We start from the raw sequence: 16,049 nt of genomic DNA on the forward strand, positions 1-16,049 counted from the left end.
CATTAAGATTGAATTTCAAAATGATAATTCCATATTCTTTTTCCTCTCTTTTATTTTATTTTTTTTCGAATTATTTTTGTTGGGTTGTATGTCTTGTAAGGTGCTATAAACAAAGTGGTCCTAATTCGTTCATGTATTGACATGAGGAGTGGGGGCGTCCTATGCAATGAGTTTGTGTACGATCGGACCAAGAAATAAGTCACTCTTACTTCATAACGTCGTTTACTGTTTAAGACTGACTATTTCGCTTAGATGACATAGGTAACTTGATTTTAATCCTGAGCTAATTATGAATTTCTATTTATTCGAGATTATCCTTAGATTTGTATAGGTGAGAGTTGGCTCAATAATACGGGCTCAATAAGCCTCCTATTTCAGAGGTAAGATCGGGTAGATAGTTGGGGACATTGGGTACAAGATGGAATTCACACCTACCCAATTAAGGGATAGGAGGAAGGTTGTTCTCTTAAGTACTGAATCTAGGTCTTGAACAAGGGGGTCCACCCTCTCATTAGCCCCAAAGGGATCCGGTTTAGTGATTGGATCACAAACCAATTGTTCATTAGAGGATCAATGGAACTTAAGGAGTAAGACGTAATTTTGAGGGTAAAACAGCATTTGACCCAACCGTTATTACGAACAACCTGTGAAGTGTCGACTTACTGATTATGGTTAAATCAAGTGAACACAAATATATCTACAGTGAAGAGAGTGTAATTATCGAGTTATAGTGATATGACTCGATAGTAACGAATACTGATTAATTCAGTGTAAAGAGTTTTAGTCAATTAATCTCATATCGTTGGAGCTCATGATCTGTAGGTCCATAAAGTTCCTCTAATAGCTCGTAAAACATGAACATCTTGAATTAGTAAATTGAGTGAATTTGGGATGATTTCAAATTGAAGTGTTCAAATTGAGTTTAGGGTTTGATTTTGAATAGTTCAAATTCAAATTAGGGTTTGTATAATTATATCATAATTAATTAACGTTTAATTTATCGAATTTGAATGAAATTTGAGAGTTTATAATATTTAAATATTGATTTAAATATTAATTACATGAATAGGATTCATGTTTAAAGTTGGGTGTGTAATTAATTTAATATTTGATATTAAATTATTATTTAATTAATTAAAAAAATCAAAATTGATCTTCATCTTATTTCAATTTCTGAAATTGAAATATTATTTTTTTTTATTTTAAATTAATTTAGAATTAATTAAAAATCAAACAAAATAATGAAAATTGAATTTTGAAATCTTAAGTGGGAATTTCCCAATTTTGGTTGAAGTAAGAGGTGTTCTCCTTGTAACTACACCTAGCCCATTTATCTTAGTTGATTGAAGTGTCATGGAGTAAGATACTTCAGTGTTTGCATGTAAGTGAAGGATAATAACTCCCAATTTTGGCTAATGAAATTCTGGTTGGTGGTTGAAAAAGAGTTTTTAGAAGCATTCTTCATCTTCCTCACAAAACCCAATCCTATTCCCTTCACAAATTCATTCCATTTTTTAGTTCCACCACTTGAATTCAAGACTGAGAATAGTAGAGAAAATCTCTTGGTGATTCACTAAAAGTTTGGAGCTGAGAATACATGAGGAGCAGCTTGGATCGGAGAGGAATTCTTCAAAGGTACGTGTTTCTTGAAATCATCTTATACCCTATGAACATGCTTATTTTAATGTCAAAATTAAGGAATTAGAATGCTTAATGATCATATTTTCTTCCGCTGCATGTTTCTGAATTCCAACAATTTTTTGAAGAAAATGTTAATGATCGTGCAATTTTTACAATTTATGTTGTGTAGGTACATTGTAAGTGTTTTAGAAAGTGTTGGAATCACAAATTAGTTGTTGTTGTTTGTTTTTTTTAGATACACATTTTTGTGTGTTTTATTAGCAATTTTCATTTGATTATATTTTTTTAGGAATAATTTTCATTTTCATTTGATTCTATGTAGAAAAGCGAATAATCAATATATTTAGATAGGATTTTTGGGCATCTCAAGCATTATGACAACAAGGTATCTACATTGATTTGTCAGGATTCGTATTTACTTTTTCTTTTAATATATTTTATATATAAAAAGGGCTAGAAGTAGATAAATTTTATATACCTATTTTTTCCTTTTATTTTTAGTAAATTATTATGTAGGGTGAGCATGATAGGCCGAAAAATCGAGCTAACTGACCGAACCGAAGTGAGTCAGTCGGAGAAGCAGAGGGGTTGATCATTGTTAGTTTGAGAAAATTTTAAATCAACAAATTTTTTTTAAAAAAAATTAAAGAACAAAATCGACTAATGCTCACCCCTATTACTATGTTACCCTTTTATCGATAGAACTAGCCTTTTCAGTTGTAGGTGTCCATTCAAAAGATAATATATGTAACCTTTCTAATTTTTAATTCACAAAATATATTTATACATTTAAAAATTAAAGTTTTATGTAAAATAAGTACAATTGGTGTTGGCGAGATGCAACTCTTCGAATGCATGTGTTTGATGAGCACCAATTGATGCAAATAATGCGATGATATGTGACTATTCAGAGGGTTGTGGTTACAAACATATGCTTCTTTTTATGTAGATGTGAAATGCATATATAAAAGAAAAAGAAATTAATGTTTTGATTATGTTCTTTAACTAAAAAAAGATTTCATATAGCAAAAATTTAGGAAAAAAAAGTACAAGATCTTTTAAAGAGACAAATCTAGAAGTAAATTTTATATATAAAAAAAAAAAAAAAAAAAAAAAAAAAAACTTTAAAGACTTAAATCATACACATGTTCATAAGTCAGTTAAGAATCTTGATTTTCTACTTAGAAATTAGAATAAAGATTTCAAAAACAATTAGGAAAATTGAGATTGCTAAATTCTAAAAGAAATGATTAGTTTTTCAAATTAAAATGTTTACATGTATTGTACTGAACTTTTAAAATTAAATATAATCTTAATTTTTAAAATTAAATTTATTAAAATTTTCATATATTTTAGAGAGATTAACCAAACATCAAATAATGTTTAAATTATGACAAAATGATCTTTAAACAAAAACTAAACCTCTTTTAACTATTTTAAATTAAAAACTACAAATTTTATTGGTTATAGTAAAAAATATTTGTCTTACTATTTAATTCTTAATTTTTCATAAAATCCCTCTTTATCATTCTCTTCAAGTAGTTATTAACAATATATATATATATATTATATATATATAATAGTTTTTGTTTATAAAAAAAATGAAAAAATGAAAATATGAAGAAAATAAAAATGGTTACATTTTCTAACTTTTAAAAGTTTATGATAATTAAAAATAATAGTTTATTTATTACATGCTAAAGGGTTATTATATTTACCTTTTTATAATAAAAATAAATTAATTATTAATGTGAAAAGAATTAAAATAATAAATCTACTATAATTAAATTACACCAATTTAATATTAATTTATCTAATATCCTAACTACTTTTTCTAATTTAAAATTAAAATTTGTCAAAACTATTTTACTTCTTTTAACGGTTGATTTTTCAAAAACAAAAACTTACAGTAATTATTTTAAAAGTTAGAATAATCTCGAACTAAATCGTAATCAATTTGTCTCTCATATTTTTAACGGTCTTGTTGGGATGAATTATTAATATGATCAATTTTTTTGGGTGTAGAGTTAGGTTAAAATATAATATTTGCAAGGTTGAATTTATATCATTTGTGAAATTACTTCTTCTATACTTGAGAATCTTTATGGTTTATCTCCAATTTTTAAGAACAACGGTTACAAAACATGGTTTTGTGTGTAGAGGATCAAGAAAAAAAAATCATGTATACAAAATGAAGAGTTGTTTTACATTACTGTACAAGATAGACTATTTTTACTTAAATTTAGCTTCATTATAAAGTTTTCAAGTAACCTTCAATTATGAGTGTTCAAAAAACTCAATGATCCGAAAAAAATCGATAAATTCAATCCAACCATACGATTTGAATTGACTTATCAACACATTTAGGTTGGATTGGATTCAAATAAATAAAAATTTTATGAATGAGATTGATTCATGGGTTCATCTAAAATAATACAAACAAACCCGAATCAACCCGAACTTGTTGTTAACTTTATAATATATATGTATATATATATGTTAACTTATAATACAATGATATATACATATATTTATTTAAGTTTTATTTTTCTTTTTTAATTTTTTAGTACTTTGGAAAGAAAAAAATTATTATATACATTGAAATTATGTTTAAATTGTTATTCAATATATGAAAAAATTAAATCAATTTTTTTCGTATTAACATCTCACTTCTTTTTAGGACATAAATTTAAATAAATAATTAGATTAACCCAAACCAATCCGACCTGAATGTTTCATGGTTAGGTTGAGTTTGATTCATTTTTTAAATAAAGGTTATTTGAGTGGAAGAAATTAACAAACCGGATAATTTGGTTGAGTTAAAAAGTCATTCAACACATCCCAATCTAACCCACACCACCCTGAACCCAAACTTCAATCTTCCAGTAGTTGATGTCAAAGATTTCATGTATTGAGTTTTTTATATTTTATTTTCCTTAAATGCATTCTTTTATATAGAATAACATGAAAACTAAAATAAAAACAAGGAAAGATAAAAGAATAACTTGATAAACTAAAAATCCACAAAATCTAAAAGAATAAAAAAAAAAAAAAAAAAAAAAAAAAAAAAAAGAAAATGGAAACACACTCAAGAATTTTATTATGTGATTGAGTAAAAAATCTCCTTTGGGAGAAACAATGCTCTGTTAATACTTTTGTTGAAGAGCTTTCTAGAAAATTACTCTCATTTTTTTTTTTTTTTTTTTTGAGTTCAAATTACATGGGATTGAAAATAAGTGAAAGGCCCATTTTTTGGGAGGAAAAATATATATATTATATCACCAAAGCCACCATATTTGCTTCGGGGTGGATGGATCGCTAACTTGATACTCGCCAAAATGGCCAAACTCAAATTGCATGAGGACCCAAAAGACAGAAAAAGAGAGAAGGGATTTTTTTTTATATAAAAAAGAAAACAAAAAACTTGTTGGGCTTACTCAAGTGAGGCCCATTTTCGTGAAGAGGGCCCATTTGGGCTCTAGTGAAATGTGGCCCACTTTCAAGTGGATAATCTCCAGACTCTGATGGGAAGCCCATTTATAGGCACTGGAAATGGCCCATGCTGAATCCCATCTCTCTGTTCTGCCAATTCCCACCTGCAAAACAAACACCATTTGTGGTTTATTAGATTAGGGGTTAATCTAAATATTATTTAATTAATTATAACATTTTCTTTTAATAATTTAAAAGAGTAACAAACGTCTTGTATTTTTCTAGTACAACAAGCTAGGCTGATTTTGGCAAATATCTTATCTATTTACACAAAATTGTAAATCTTTACCCTATAAAATTTTGAGTTTTATTTTTTTACTATTATATTATTATTTTGTAATCAAAGTTCTTGATTTGAGAGGTTAAAAAAGAGAAAAATGAAGGACCTGAATTTGGTGACTAGATGGTGGATCATGATCAAGATTTCAAGCTTGGCAAGCTCATTTCCAGGGCAGGCATGGACCCCACTTCCAAATGGCATGAATGTATTGGGTCTTGGAGCAACCTGTATCCATATACATGAATTGTTAGGAGTAGGGAGTGGAATAGTAAAGAGTAATGAGTTATGAAATATAGAAAATTGAATTCTTAAGGCTCATCGTGTAAAAAGTTGATAAGATATAAAATTGATTTTTTTTAGTAGTAGGATCCACCAACTCCTTAAGTCACACAACAATTCCACCAAACATACCCTTATTCTAAGATATAAAATATTAGGGATATGATAAAAAAAAAATATTAATTAAATGAGTAACTTATGATTTAGATGAATTCAACTTTCTATTGGTTAAAAAAATGATGAAACTTAAATAGAAAATGATGAAAATTTGGGAGTTTGAAAGTGAAATGTAGCTGCCCATATTTTTGCAGGTTGTGTTTTCAGATAAAATAAGCTTATCTTCATTATAAGTCAGAGCTGATATTTTATAGGTAACATTAACATCAAACTTAAAGAAAACAAAAGAATTTTTCTTTTGGTATGATAAGCCAAAAAAAAGTATATTGGCTAATTCAAATATACCTCAAATCTTGAAGGATCAAATTTATGAGGGTCAACAAAGTAGTCAGGATTGTGATGAATATTCCTGAACAAAGGCATTACTTTCCAACCCTTTGGAATTAAATATCCTGCTCAGAAAAAATTAAAAAAAGGTGAGGAATCAAACTTATTTTAAACCAAAAGTTCCAACATTTTCTTTAATTGCTAGCTTTCAAAGTAAGACCTAAAATTCCACATATAATTTTTTTTTTAATCTTTTGTTGGATGCTAAATGACAAAAAAAAAAAATTAATATACTCTACACTATATAGATATAGATTATATTCATATTGTCCACTATATTAGATCACTAGGTTTTTGTGCAAATATCACACCTTATGTTGTTTTTAGTATGGCAAAAAAACATTTTTACCAAAATTAAGGGTGTATTTGGTTTAACTTTTAAAGCATTTAGTATTAAAAATAAGTCACCGTAGACAAAATTGGAGTGTTTGGCAATAACTTAAAATAGATTTTTAAAAACTTTTAAGTATATTTTAAACCATTTTTATCAAAAGATATTAAGTAAGAATGACATTTTTGAAAAATCTCTTTGTTAAATGATATAATTATATTCATCTTCACCCACTAACTTAAACTTTTAGGTCAATTTATAATTTAAGATGGTATCAAGAGCAGGTGGTCCAAAGAGGTGAGAGAAATGTTAAATAATATAATTAAATTCCTTCCCTCATTAACTTAAATTTTTGGATCAATCGATGATTTAAGTTTTTTTTATAGGTCATGAAAAGGAGGGGAAGAAAAATCAATTCCAATTCAAAATCATCTTTAAAAAGCTACCACGTTGGATAACATTAGAAGTGCTTGTAACTAGTACCTAGAGTGCTTTTAGTCCCAGAAGTATAAATCTAGAACACTTTTATAATACTCATGAGATAAATTTTAATGTACATTATTTTCAAATTTTACATGTTATTTTAGGGTTGTTTTTAAATTAAATTACAATATTAGTGTTTGAATTATAGCGTCCATTTAGATTGTTTAGAGAAAAAAAAAAAATTTAAAAATTCATTTTTATTTAAATTCTTTTGATAAAATTTGTTTGAAATAAATTTTGAAAGCGTTTCAAAAGCTATTTTGAGTAGCTACCAAACACTCTAATTTTATTTTTAAAATGACTTATTTTTAAAATTAAACACTTAAAAAACTTAAATCAAACACACCATTAAAGTTTGTCTATTTTGTCTCTAAACTTTAAATTATGTTTTAGTAGGTACACAAACGTTGATCAAGTTCAGTTTTAAAAGGTATCTATTTGATCCTTAAACTTTTAGTTTTATGTCAAATAATTCTTTAATGTTTTAATTTTGTATCTAACACATCATTGACCTATTCTATATTTTTTTAAACTGCATGCACCTACTAAATATTCAAAGTTCTTTAAAATTTCAATTTTATATCTATTAGATTACCTAGCTTCTAAACGTTTTGAACATTCCATTAACCTCTTAGACACAAAATTGATCATTTGAAAACCTATGAGATATTTTAAAGATCAATACCCTATTGGATACAAAACTGAAATATCAATGATCTACTAGACACTTTCTAAATTATATTTATAATCTTTTAGAGTCGTTTGGGCCCCTAGCTTCTATTGAGTTAAATGGGTTATTATAGGTTCGAGCTTCCAATTATAATAATTGGTGTTTTCAACTATTATAGCATACAATTAACTATATTATAATCATTTTAAATCTCTCTTTATTATAGTATTTACAATCTCTTATCCGTCATTTCTTATTTTAATTAAATGAGACTAAAATAATCTAAGTCTTATAATTACTTCAAATACAGATTATAGTTCAATGTTGCAGCTACATAGTTTAAAATTTAGAGGCATGATTTTGATTATCTTACCTTTATATTCAACATCTGCCACAGCTTCTCTAAAAGTGAATGATATAATACTCGCCATTCTGAAGCTCTCTAACACCACCTGTTTTCCCAATTAAAACCCACAAATAACTTTGATCAAACAATGAATGGTATAAAATTATAAATAGAAAAAAGAAGAAGAAGCCCTAATTTGAGTTTATAAATTAATTTTGAAAGGCTTGGTTGAGTTTATCCGGCCTGCTCCTACCTTGTTGGTAAACGGCATGTTTCGTGTCTGAGACCAGCTCATTGGTCGGCACCCCTCATTAATGCCTTCTTCAATTGCCTTTTGTTCCACCTACAACCACGTGTAAATTCCCATTATACATTAATAGGTTTAATGTTCATTATCTTCAATTAACTTTCATGCCTCACTTCCACATTTATTGTATTACAACAACAAAGAAAAGTCCACCAGATTCTAATGTTTTTTTTTCCTACTTCAATGACGTCTAAGATTGAAATTTCATCACTAAAGTCGTGATAACACTTTTCAAACCACAATACTTCTATTTCAAATATATTAGTTATCTAATAATTTGTTATAATTTAATTTACACTTAATCATTCATTCACGTTCTACAACATTCACTCAAAATTCAATAACATGTAGAAGTAAAATTCGAATCTCATACCTTTTCATCAAAATATAATACATTAATCAATTGAGCTATGTTTTTATGCAATATTTGAAGATTAAAAATACAGCACACAGAAAGTCGGTAGTGACTTACCTTGACAGCTTCTAGAACTTTGTGGTTGTAATGTAGATATTTAACAACCCAAGTGAGAACACTGGCCGTAGTGTCCTGAGCAGCAAAGAGAACTCCGATAATGTTGTCGGCGATCTGTTCATCGCTTAAAGTTTCTCCTTTTTCATCTCTCCATTTTAGCAAACAAGCCAATAGATTCTTCTCCTCTAATTGCTTTCTCTTCTCCCTTTTTTCTAAGATTATACAGCTTATGATCTCTCCCAACCTCTTTCTTGCCTTTTTTTTCAAAAGGAAAAAAAAAATAGAAAAAGGGAAACTAAGATTCTTAGAAAACAAAAATAATTCAGTTGAGAATCGGAATGTCTTTTATGTGCTTTTTTTTTTTTTTTTTTGGGTTATAATTGACTTACTTTAAGTGCTTTTTTGTAAAGCGTTCCGGGAATGTTGGTGGGGAAAGAATTATAGCCTTTATTCACTATGGAATAGTTTGTCATTAGTTCTTCTCTGTATTTGGTGTCCTCCAAATGCCCGAAAATTGCCAAAATTCCGACTTCAAAAGAGAACTTTGGAGAGTGAAGAAACAAAGAGACAACGACAACAAAACAAAGGCTATGAAAGTCAGCAAGAGAATGGGAAAAAAAAAGATACTAAAATTAAACCATTGATAAGAAATAATTGGTCCCCATTTGATTCAATTAAGAACACAAAACTTATTGAAAGCTCTGTTTTTGTCTTGGTATACAGAGCATCTCTGCCCCAAGTGTGATTTAGATTTTTTTTTTTTTTTTTAATACAATTCTTTTGAAAATTAACCAAAAATAAAAAATAAGAAGGAGAAGAAATTGAAACTCACCTTCTTCATTTGATGGAAAGTGTTAATGAGATGGCCATTGAGCCATGAGGGCAATGCAGAGATGGCTAGGGCGTGGATGTCAGGGACCAAGGCTCGAACAGGGTCCGGCGAGAGGGAGCTTTGAATTAGCTTACGAAGCCGCAAATGGGTTTCACTTTGGTGAAAAAACAGAGCCGATGGTCCAATTAGTCGCTCTTTGCTTTGTGGATATGTAGGTTTGAAGAGATGAGCTTGTGTGACTAACACGAACCGAGCCGCCTCGGGCGTCGCTAACATCACACACGGACACCCATGAATGTGAGTCTTGAATATCTCTCCGTATCTGTATTAAACAGATTGTTTAGTGAATGTGGTTGTCTCTTGATAACGGTTAAATCTAAATTAAAATAAAAAATACATGGAACCTTTTTTGTTTTCCAAGGAAGAAGGAGGTTGGATCTTGAGAATAGAAATGAAAGGTTTCTCCAATTAGAGGCCAACCCATTGAGCCAGGAGGGAGTTTCTTGTTTGGGAACTTACTGTTCTTATGAATTTGGAAGAAAAAAAGAAGAAGAGGAAGAAGAAAAAAGGAAATGAGTAAAAAAAATGGAGCCATTTTTGTAGTTAAAGAAAGGATTTGAAGAATTTGGGGGAGAAAGCAAGGGTTTATATAGGAGAGGAAATGAGAGAAGACAAGCAACAAATGTCGTCCAAAGATTTGGTGACAAGTATGCATGGGGAGAGAGTAGAGAGAGAGAGAGAGCTTAAGATTCATACACATCCTAACAAATTGGAATCGACATGTTCTTTATTTTCCATTTCTTTTCTTTAATGTTAACCACTTTTGGTTTTTTATCACTCTTTATTCCTTTAAAATAAATATCTTATGTTTTTACACTTTTTAGGAAAAAATTAATTTAGGTCTTTTAATCATCCATCCATTAGACTAACTCGAGTAACATTTTAAATTTATATTGTTTTTAAATATAGGATAATGAGTCAACTTATTACAAATATAACTAAACATTATTATCTATCAGTAATAGATATTAGTAGACATCCCCATTAGTTTCTATAACCAATACTATCAATATTTATTATTCATGTACAGTGATATTTTGAAAAATATTTCTAATAGTTTTGTCATTTAAGACAATTACTCTTAAATTAGTCGTATTGTCAATTAAGTTTGTCATTATCCTATGTTTTATATTAAAACATAAAAGAAACGAATAGTACCTAATCACTACTACAAAAATTGTATTACTTGACGTTTTTTCGTAGTCAAGTATCATTGTTGCTTGACGTTTTTAAAAATTTTAAGTAATCTAGTATCAAGAATAAGAGAAAATTTTTTACTGACTAAAAGTGTAAGCTGTAATTTACTTGATACGTTATAACTATCAAGTATACGAGATCTCTTGACTTATTTTAAGTGTCAAATATCTAAATTCTTGACATTTATTATGGATCAAGGTTTTCATAACTTAACAGTTTTTACTTGTCAAATGTAATTTCTTCTTGACATTCAAAAATTGACAACTTAATAAATACTTGAAACGTTTTGCTTGTCAAGTTTGTATGTGTTTTTTTTTTTTTTTTTAAATATACTATTTGAAATTACCTATATAATTGCACTACTACAAAAATAATGTTTCTTGATCTTTTTTCAATGTCAAGTGTCACTTTTCTTGACGTTTTAGAAAACGTCAAGAAAATCAATGTTAAAAATGTGGATGTTCTCGACTAGGAAAAATGTCAATAATAGTAATACTTGACATTTTTGAAATGTCGAGAATATTAATGTTCTTGACAAATAAAAAACATCAAGAACAATTTCACTTGATATGTGAAAAATGTCAAGATATACTTTACTTGATACTGCAAAAATGTCAAGAACTTAGATGTTCTTGACAAGAATAAAGTATCAGGTGCAAAACTTCTTGATAGTTTTCATTTGTCAAATATATTTATATATTGACACGTTTAACTCGTCAAGTATGTTTGTGGTTTTTTTTTTTTTTTTTGAATTTTAATATGAATGTTTACTTATAAATCGTTCCTGTATTTTGATCCAACAATCACATATGATATATTATATTATGACAAATATCCATCAAACCAAATAAACAACAAAACACATTTTCAATCTTATGAACCAAAATTTCCTCCAATATGACAAAATATAACATTCTTCAACATTGTTATTATAAAACTTTACAACACTAACAACCTCATATGTTACAACTATCGATCAAGATTACAACACTAACAACCTTATAATTTAAGAGTTACAACTATACCTAATAACGAAAAATGAGTTGTCACTATGCTTCTACCTCCATGAGAATAATATAGCCCACCTTAAACTCGTCACTTTTAGCACTTACATCGATTTAACAAAGTCTTTCAACTTATAAACTGATTGTACCAATTAGAGTTTATTGCAAAAGCTTTTCCTTTTTAATTCTATGAGTCATTCAAATAGATGTGCATGTTGACAATAAACAGCTTAGAGTAGTTGACATCTCTAAATAATCTTATTTCATGTTCATAGTTTTTTTACGTAGAATCTGCAATTATGATGAAGAAAACAATTAAGGAAGAGGAACTTCAAGAAATGAGATCATAACAATATTACATGCAAACTTCAAAATAAGGGATGATGAGGAAGTTAATTAAAAATTAAATTCACTAAGTAGAGTTGATAAAATTAGATCAACCTAAATAACCACTTCGAAAATTGAGATCCCCCGGCTTCTTATACAGCTTGTCACTAGAATTACAAGAAAAAAGTATCAAATTTTACAATTTGGTATAACAAACTGTCAAATCTAATTCATCAAAAAAGTTAGACATGTTAAGAGAATTATAAAATTAAAAGATAGCATAAAAATTCATAGTATATTCGTTTGACATAAAAGAAAAAAGACCAACAAATGTAAAATTTTTGCCACCAAGGATGGCTAAACATATCAAGCAAAGATAGTAGAAACCCGAATTAAGTGGAAACTTGATATTTTTTCCATCTTGTTGAGCACCCATGATTGATGAATCAAGTTCGACAGAATCATTATTCACATGCAAAAACTACAAAGGTCGTATCAGAAAAACTTGAAAATAAAATTGAGTGGTACATAGCAAGTCTGTAATGTATTCTCTAACCAAATTATGTTCATTTTCATTGAACATGTATACCAATCACATACCTTAGCTCAAATTCTGTCCATGTTAGTAACAATCTTGTCAAAGGCAGAAGCTAATGATATATGCTTTGATAACATATACAATGAAGATTCATTACAACCCAATGTCAAGTTTAAATTCTTCCTCACATTCTCCAGTTTAGAGAAAATACACTATTTTGATATTAATAAATTAAAAAACACATTTTATCAACAAATGGTTTGCTCTATAAAAATGACAATTTACCATCACTCTAACTTATATTTTCAACCATATGACGTCAATAACCAAGTTTGGCATATCAGAGCTCATACACTTCAATAGCTAGTCGAAAGCACAGTGGTTTGTACCTTGCTTCATTTCAGTCTCCCCATAAGTGAGTTCATAGATTATATATATATGTTGAACCTGAAAAAATTGTCAGTCCAAAATTAGCATATTCTTCACCAAACTTGAAGAGAACAAGATTAGAGTATTGAATGAGCTAGTTGATTAAACCCAAGAGATCTTAGCATTCGTCTATTTAAGGTAAAGAAAACCAAAGGCTTTATACATTAGGAAGGTCCTCTGTCCCCTCTATAAAGTCCACAAAGTCTGCTAAATTCAAGGAAACAAGGCCCTATTTCACCGCTAGAAAAACCTCTCATTGAGTATTTATTCAATTCACATACATTTGTTTTTTGTTTACCCAAAAAAAAAAAAATCAAAATCAAGATAAAACTCACCTTACGGTAGATGGACAACCTCAAGCCGATCATAGAGGGACGCAACTTTGCTGTCGATGAAATGCAAATATCCTTTGAACCCTAACAAACCTCTTAAATACAAAAAAGGGAGGTTGAGTTTCTAAAATACGAACCTCCAAACCCTAAAATATCGAATGAACCTCGAAAATACAAAAAAACCAAAGAAGGGGCAACAGGGAGGAAAGAGTGGTGGCTTCGTTTGAAAGGGAGGAAAGAGCAACGACTTCATTTGAGAGGAAAGGATAGTTCGTCGATCAACGGCTTTGTTTGAAAGGGAGGAAAGAGCGGTGGCTTTGTTTGAGAGGAAAAGGCAGTTGATCGATCGAATTTGTTTGAGAGAGAAGCTAAGGCAGAACAGAAATGTGGTCGATCGGCCGGTTCGAGAGGGAGAACGAAAATCCGGGAAAATTTAGAAAAGAGTGGTGACTAAAAATCTGGGAAAGAGCGGTAAACGAAAGTCTGGAAAAATTGTTTTGAGAGGGAGAACAAAAAATGTGGTCTCGTACGTGTATTGAAAATTAAATTAAGTTCAATTTTGAAAAAATAAAAATTGAGGAAACCTTAGTCACTCTTGACATTTTTAAAATGACAAGAAAACATTGCTTAAACTTGACATTTTTAAAACATAAAAAACTGTGCCAACATAAAGAATTCTGGAAAAACTCCAATTTCTGCTTTTTTTTATCATGCTCTTGACATTTTTAATTAAAATCACCTATTACTTGACTTTTTTTTTTTTTTTTAATAAAAAGGTCAAGTAGTAAAAATAGCAAATGTCAAGAAATGTAGTCTTTGTTGTAGTGTTGCTCCTGTTTTGAGGTCTAACAATCACATTGATATATAAAAGACAAACAATATTCATCAACCAAATAAACAACATTTCCAATCTTATCAACCATATGAACAAATAATATATATTCACAATTTTATGTCAACAACAAAAAAATTAAATTACCACTAGTTTAACAATAAGGAAAATCAAGTTATTCTCCACCATATGAAATTTGATGAATGATGATTACAAAGAGTAATAAGAAAAAAATATTAAACTAGTATCGAAGACTTGATGGTCTTTGATTACCCCATCATGTTGGTCATGGATTTGCCAAAGTGAATCACTAATCCAACGACATCTAACGCCTTCCAACCATTTGTCCAAACGACAAGGTAAATCCAATGATTCTTAAATCATCCGACGAATTCAAAACTAAGTTTCAAAGACCTAATCTGCACAATTTGAAGTGAAATGCCAATACTACGTCAAGTCCAAGGAGAAAAGATTAACCACCAAAATATGGATTAAACCCCTATTTCAAAGTTCAATGCCAAGAACTTCAAAATGTATCTGTAGACATTACATATCTTTGAAAATCAAAATCTAATTTCTATCATAAAATAAGCCTTACTCGAGCCATAAAAGTCAAGACCCAACAAGTAAAATATAAAATAAAACCACAACATATAGATTGAAATAATTTAAAAATTACTAAAATTAAGCACCACAACCTATAAAGTCCTAAAAACTTAAGGAAAAAGTAAATGGTAACATGATTCACAAACCTAATACGAAATACAAATAAAAAATCACATTTGAGCTTGAAACTAAATCATTCTTTTGAAATCAAAACATTAAATATGTCTACAAGTTGACCCACACATTTGTAAATGTGAAGCCTAACTCAAACTAAAACTAAAACTATCGAAGACATTGAATATGATATGATTTAGGAGTTTCAAGCCAAAGGTGCGGTTAATCAAGCTACAAACTAAAAAAAAAAACACTAAAATGGAATGAATTAAGTACCTCCAATGAGGTGTCATAGTTCTTGGATGCTTTTTTTTTCGAAAAGATATGGCAATGAAGTTGTATCCTATAACAAACGATACACATCGTATAACTCCCTAGAGCTTTCACACATAATATAAATATATCAATTCAGAATCCTAAATAAAAATTGAAAGTTTAAATAAACTTTACTTCAAAACAACCTTATAAGTTCACAATTTTATGTCAAAAAAAAAAAAACTAAAATCTCACTAGTTCAACAACAAAGAAAATCAAGTTCTTCTCCACCATATAAAATTTGATGAATGATGATTACAAAGAGTAATGTTCAAACACTGCCATAAACTAAATCCAGAAAAAATATTAAAACTAGTATCGATGGTCTTTGATTATCCCGTTAAGTTGGTCATGGATTTGCCAAAGTGAATCATCTATCCAACGACATCCAACGCCTTCCAACCATTTTTCCAAACAACAGTACAAATTCAGTGATCCTCAAATCATTCGACGACTCCATAACCAATGTTCAGATACTCAATCTGCACGATTTGAAGTGATATCATAAGCATTAAGAAGACTTGATACACTACTTTAAATTACTTTAACTTTGTATCTAGTGTTTGGTTCTATAATTGGTTGATTGATTTTTGAAGAATCTTTTTGAGAAAGCCTTGAATCTTGTTGGTTGATGTCCAAAAATATTAGAAACGGAAGG

The 16,049-nt window shown here is 29.0% G+C and overlaps 1 protein-coding gene across 1 annotated transcript; it reads right to left on the reverse strand.

The window, feature by feature from the left end:
• Window positions 1-4,722: 4,722 nt before the first annotated feature.
• LOC120075099 (abscisic acid 8'-hydroxylase CYP707A1-like) lies at window positions 4,723-10,262 on the reverse strand. The gene is made up of 9 exons (XM_039028271.1): window positions 10,042-10,262; window positions 9,638-9,959; window positions 9,195-9,347; window positions 8,806-9,060; window positions 8,280-8,369; window positions 8,054-8,132; window positions 6,155-6,261; window positions 5,520-5,638; window positions 4,723-5,237 (listed from the first exon to the last, which is right to left on the reverse strand). Exons 1-9 carry the CDS (start codon window positions 10,230-10,232, stop codon window positions 5,141-5,143), a joined length of 1,413 nt encoding a protein of 470 aa, XP_038884199.1. The 5' UTR covers window positions 10,233-10,262; the 3' UTR covers window positions 4,723-5,140.
• Window positions 10,263-16,049: the final 5,787 nt, after the last annotated feature.

Source organism: Benincasa hispida, chromosome 4, assembly GCF_009727055.1.
Source record: "Benincasa hispida cultivar B227 chromosome 4, ASM972705v1, whole genome shotgun sequence".
NCBI lineage: Eukaryota > Viridiplantae > Streptophyta > Magnoliopsida > Cucurbitales > Cucurbitaceae > Benincasa > Benincasa hispida.

Excerpts from the sequence above, each read along its gene's own strand:
- LOC120075099 (XM_039028271.1), bottom strand. The coding sequence starts at position 10,232 with ATGGCTCCATTTTTTTTACTCATTTCCTTTTTTCTTCTTCCTCTTCTT. Across the intron at positions 9,348-9,637 it reads CTTTCCATCAAATGAAGAAG|TTCTCTTTTGAAGTCGGAAT; the intron begins GTGAGTTTCAAT and ends CACTCTCCAAAG. Across the intron at positions 9,061-9,194 it reads TTTACAAAAAAGCACTTAAA|GCAAGAAAGAGGTTGGGAGA; the intron begins GTAAGTCAATTA and ends TTGAAAAAAAAG.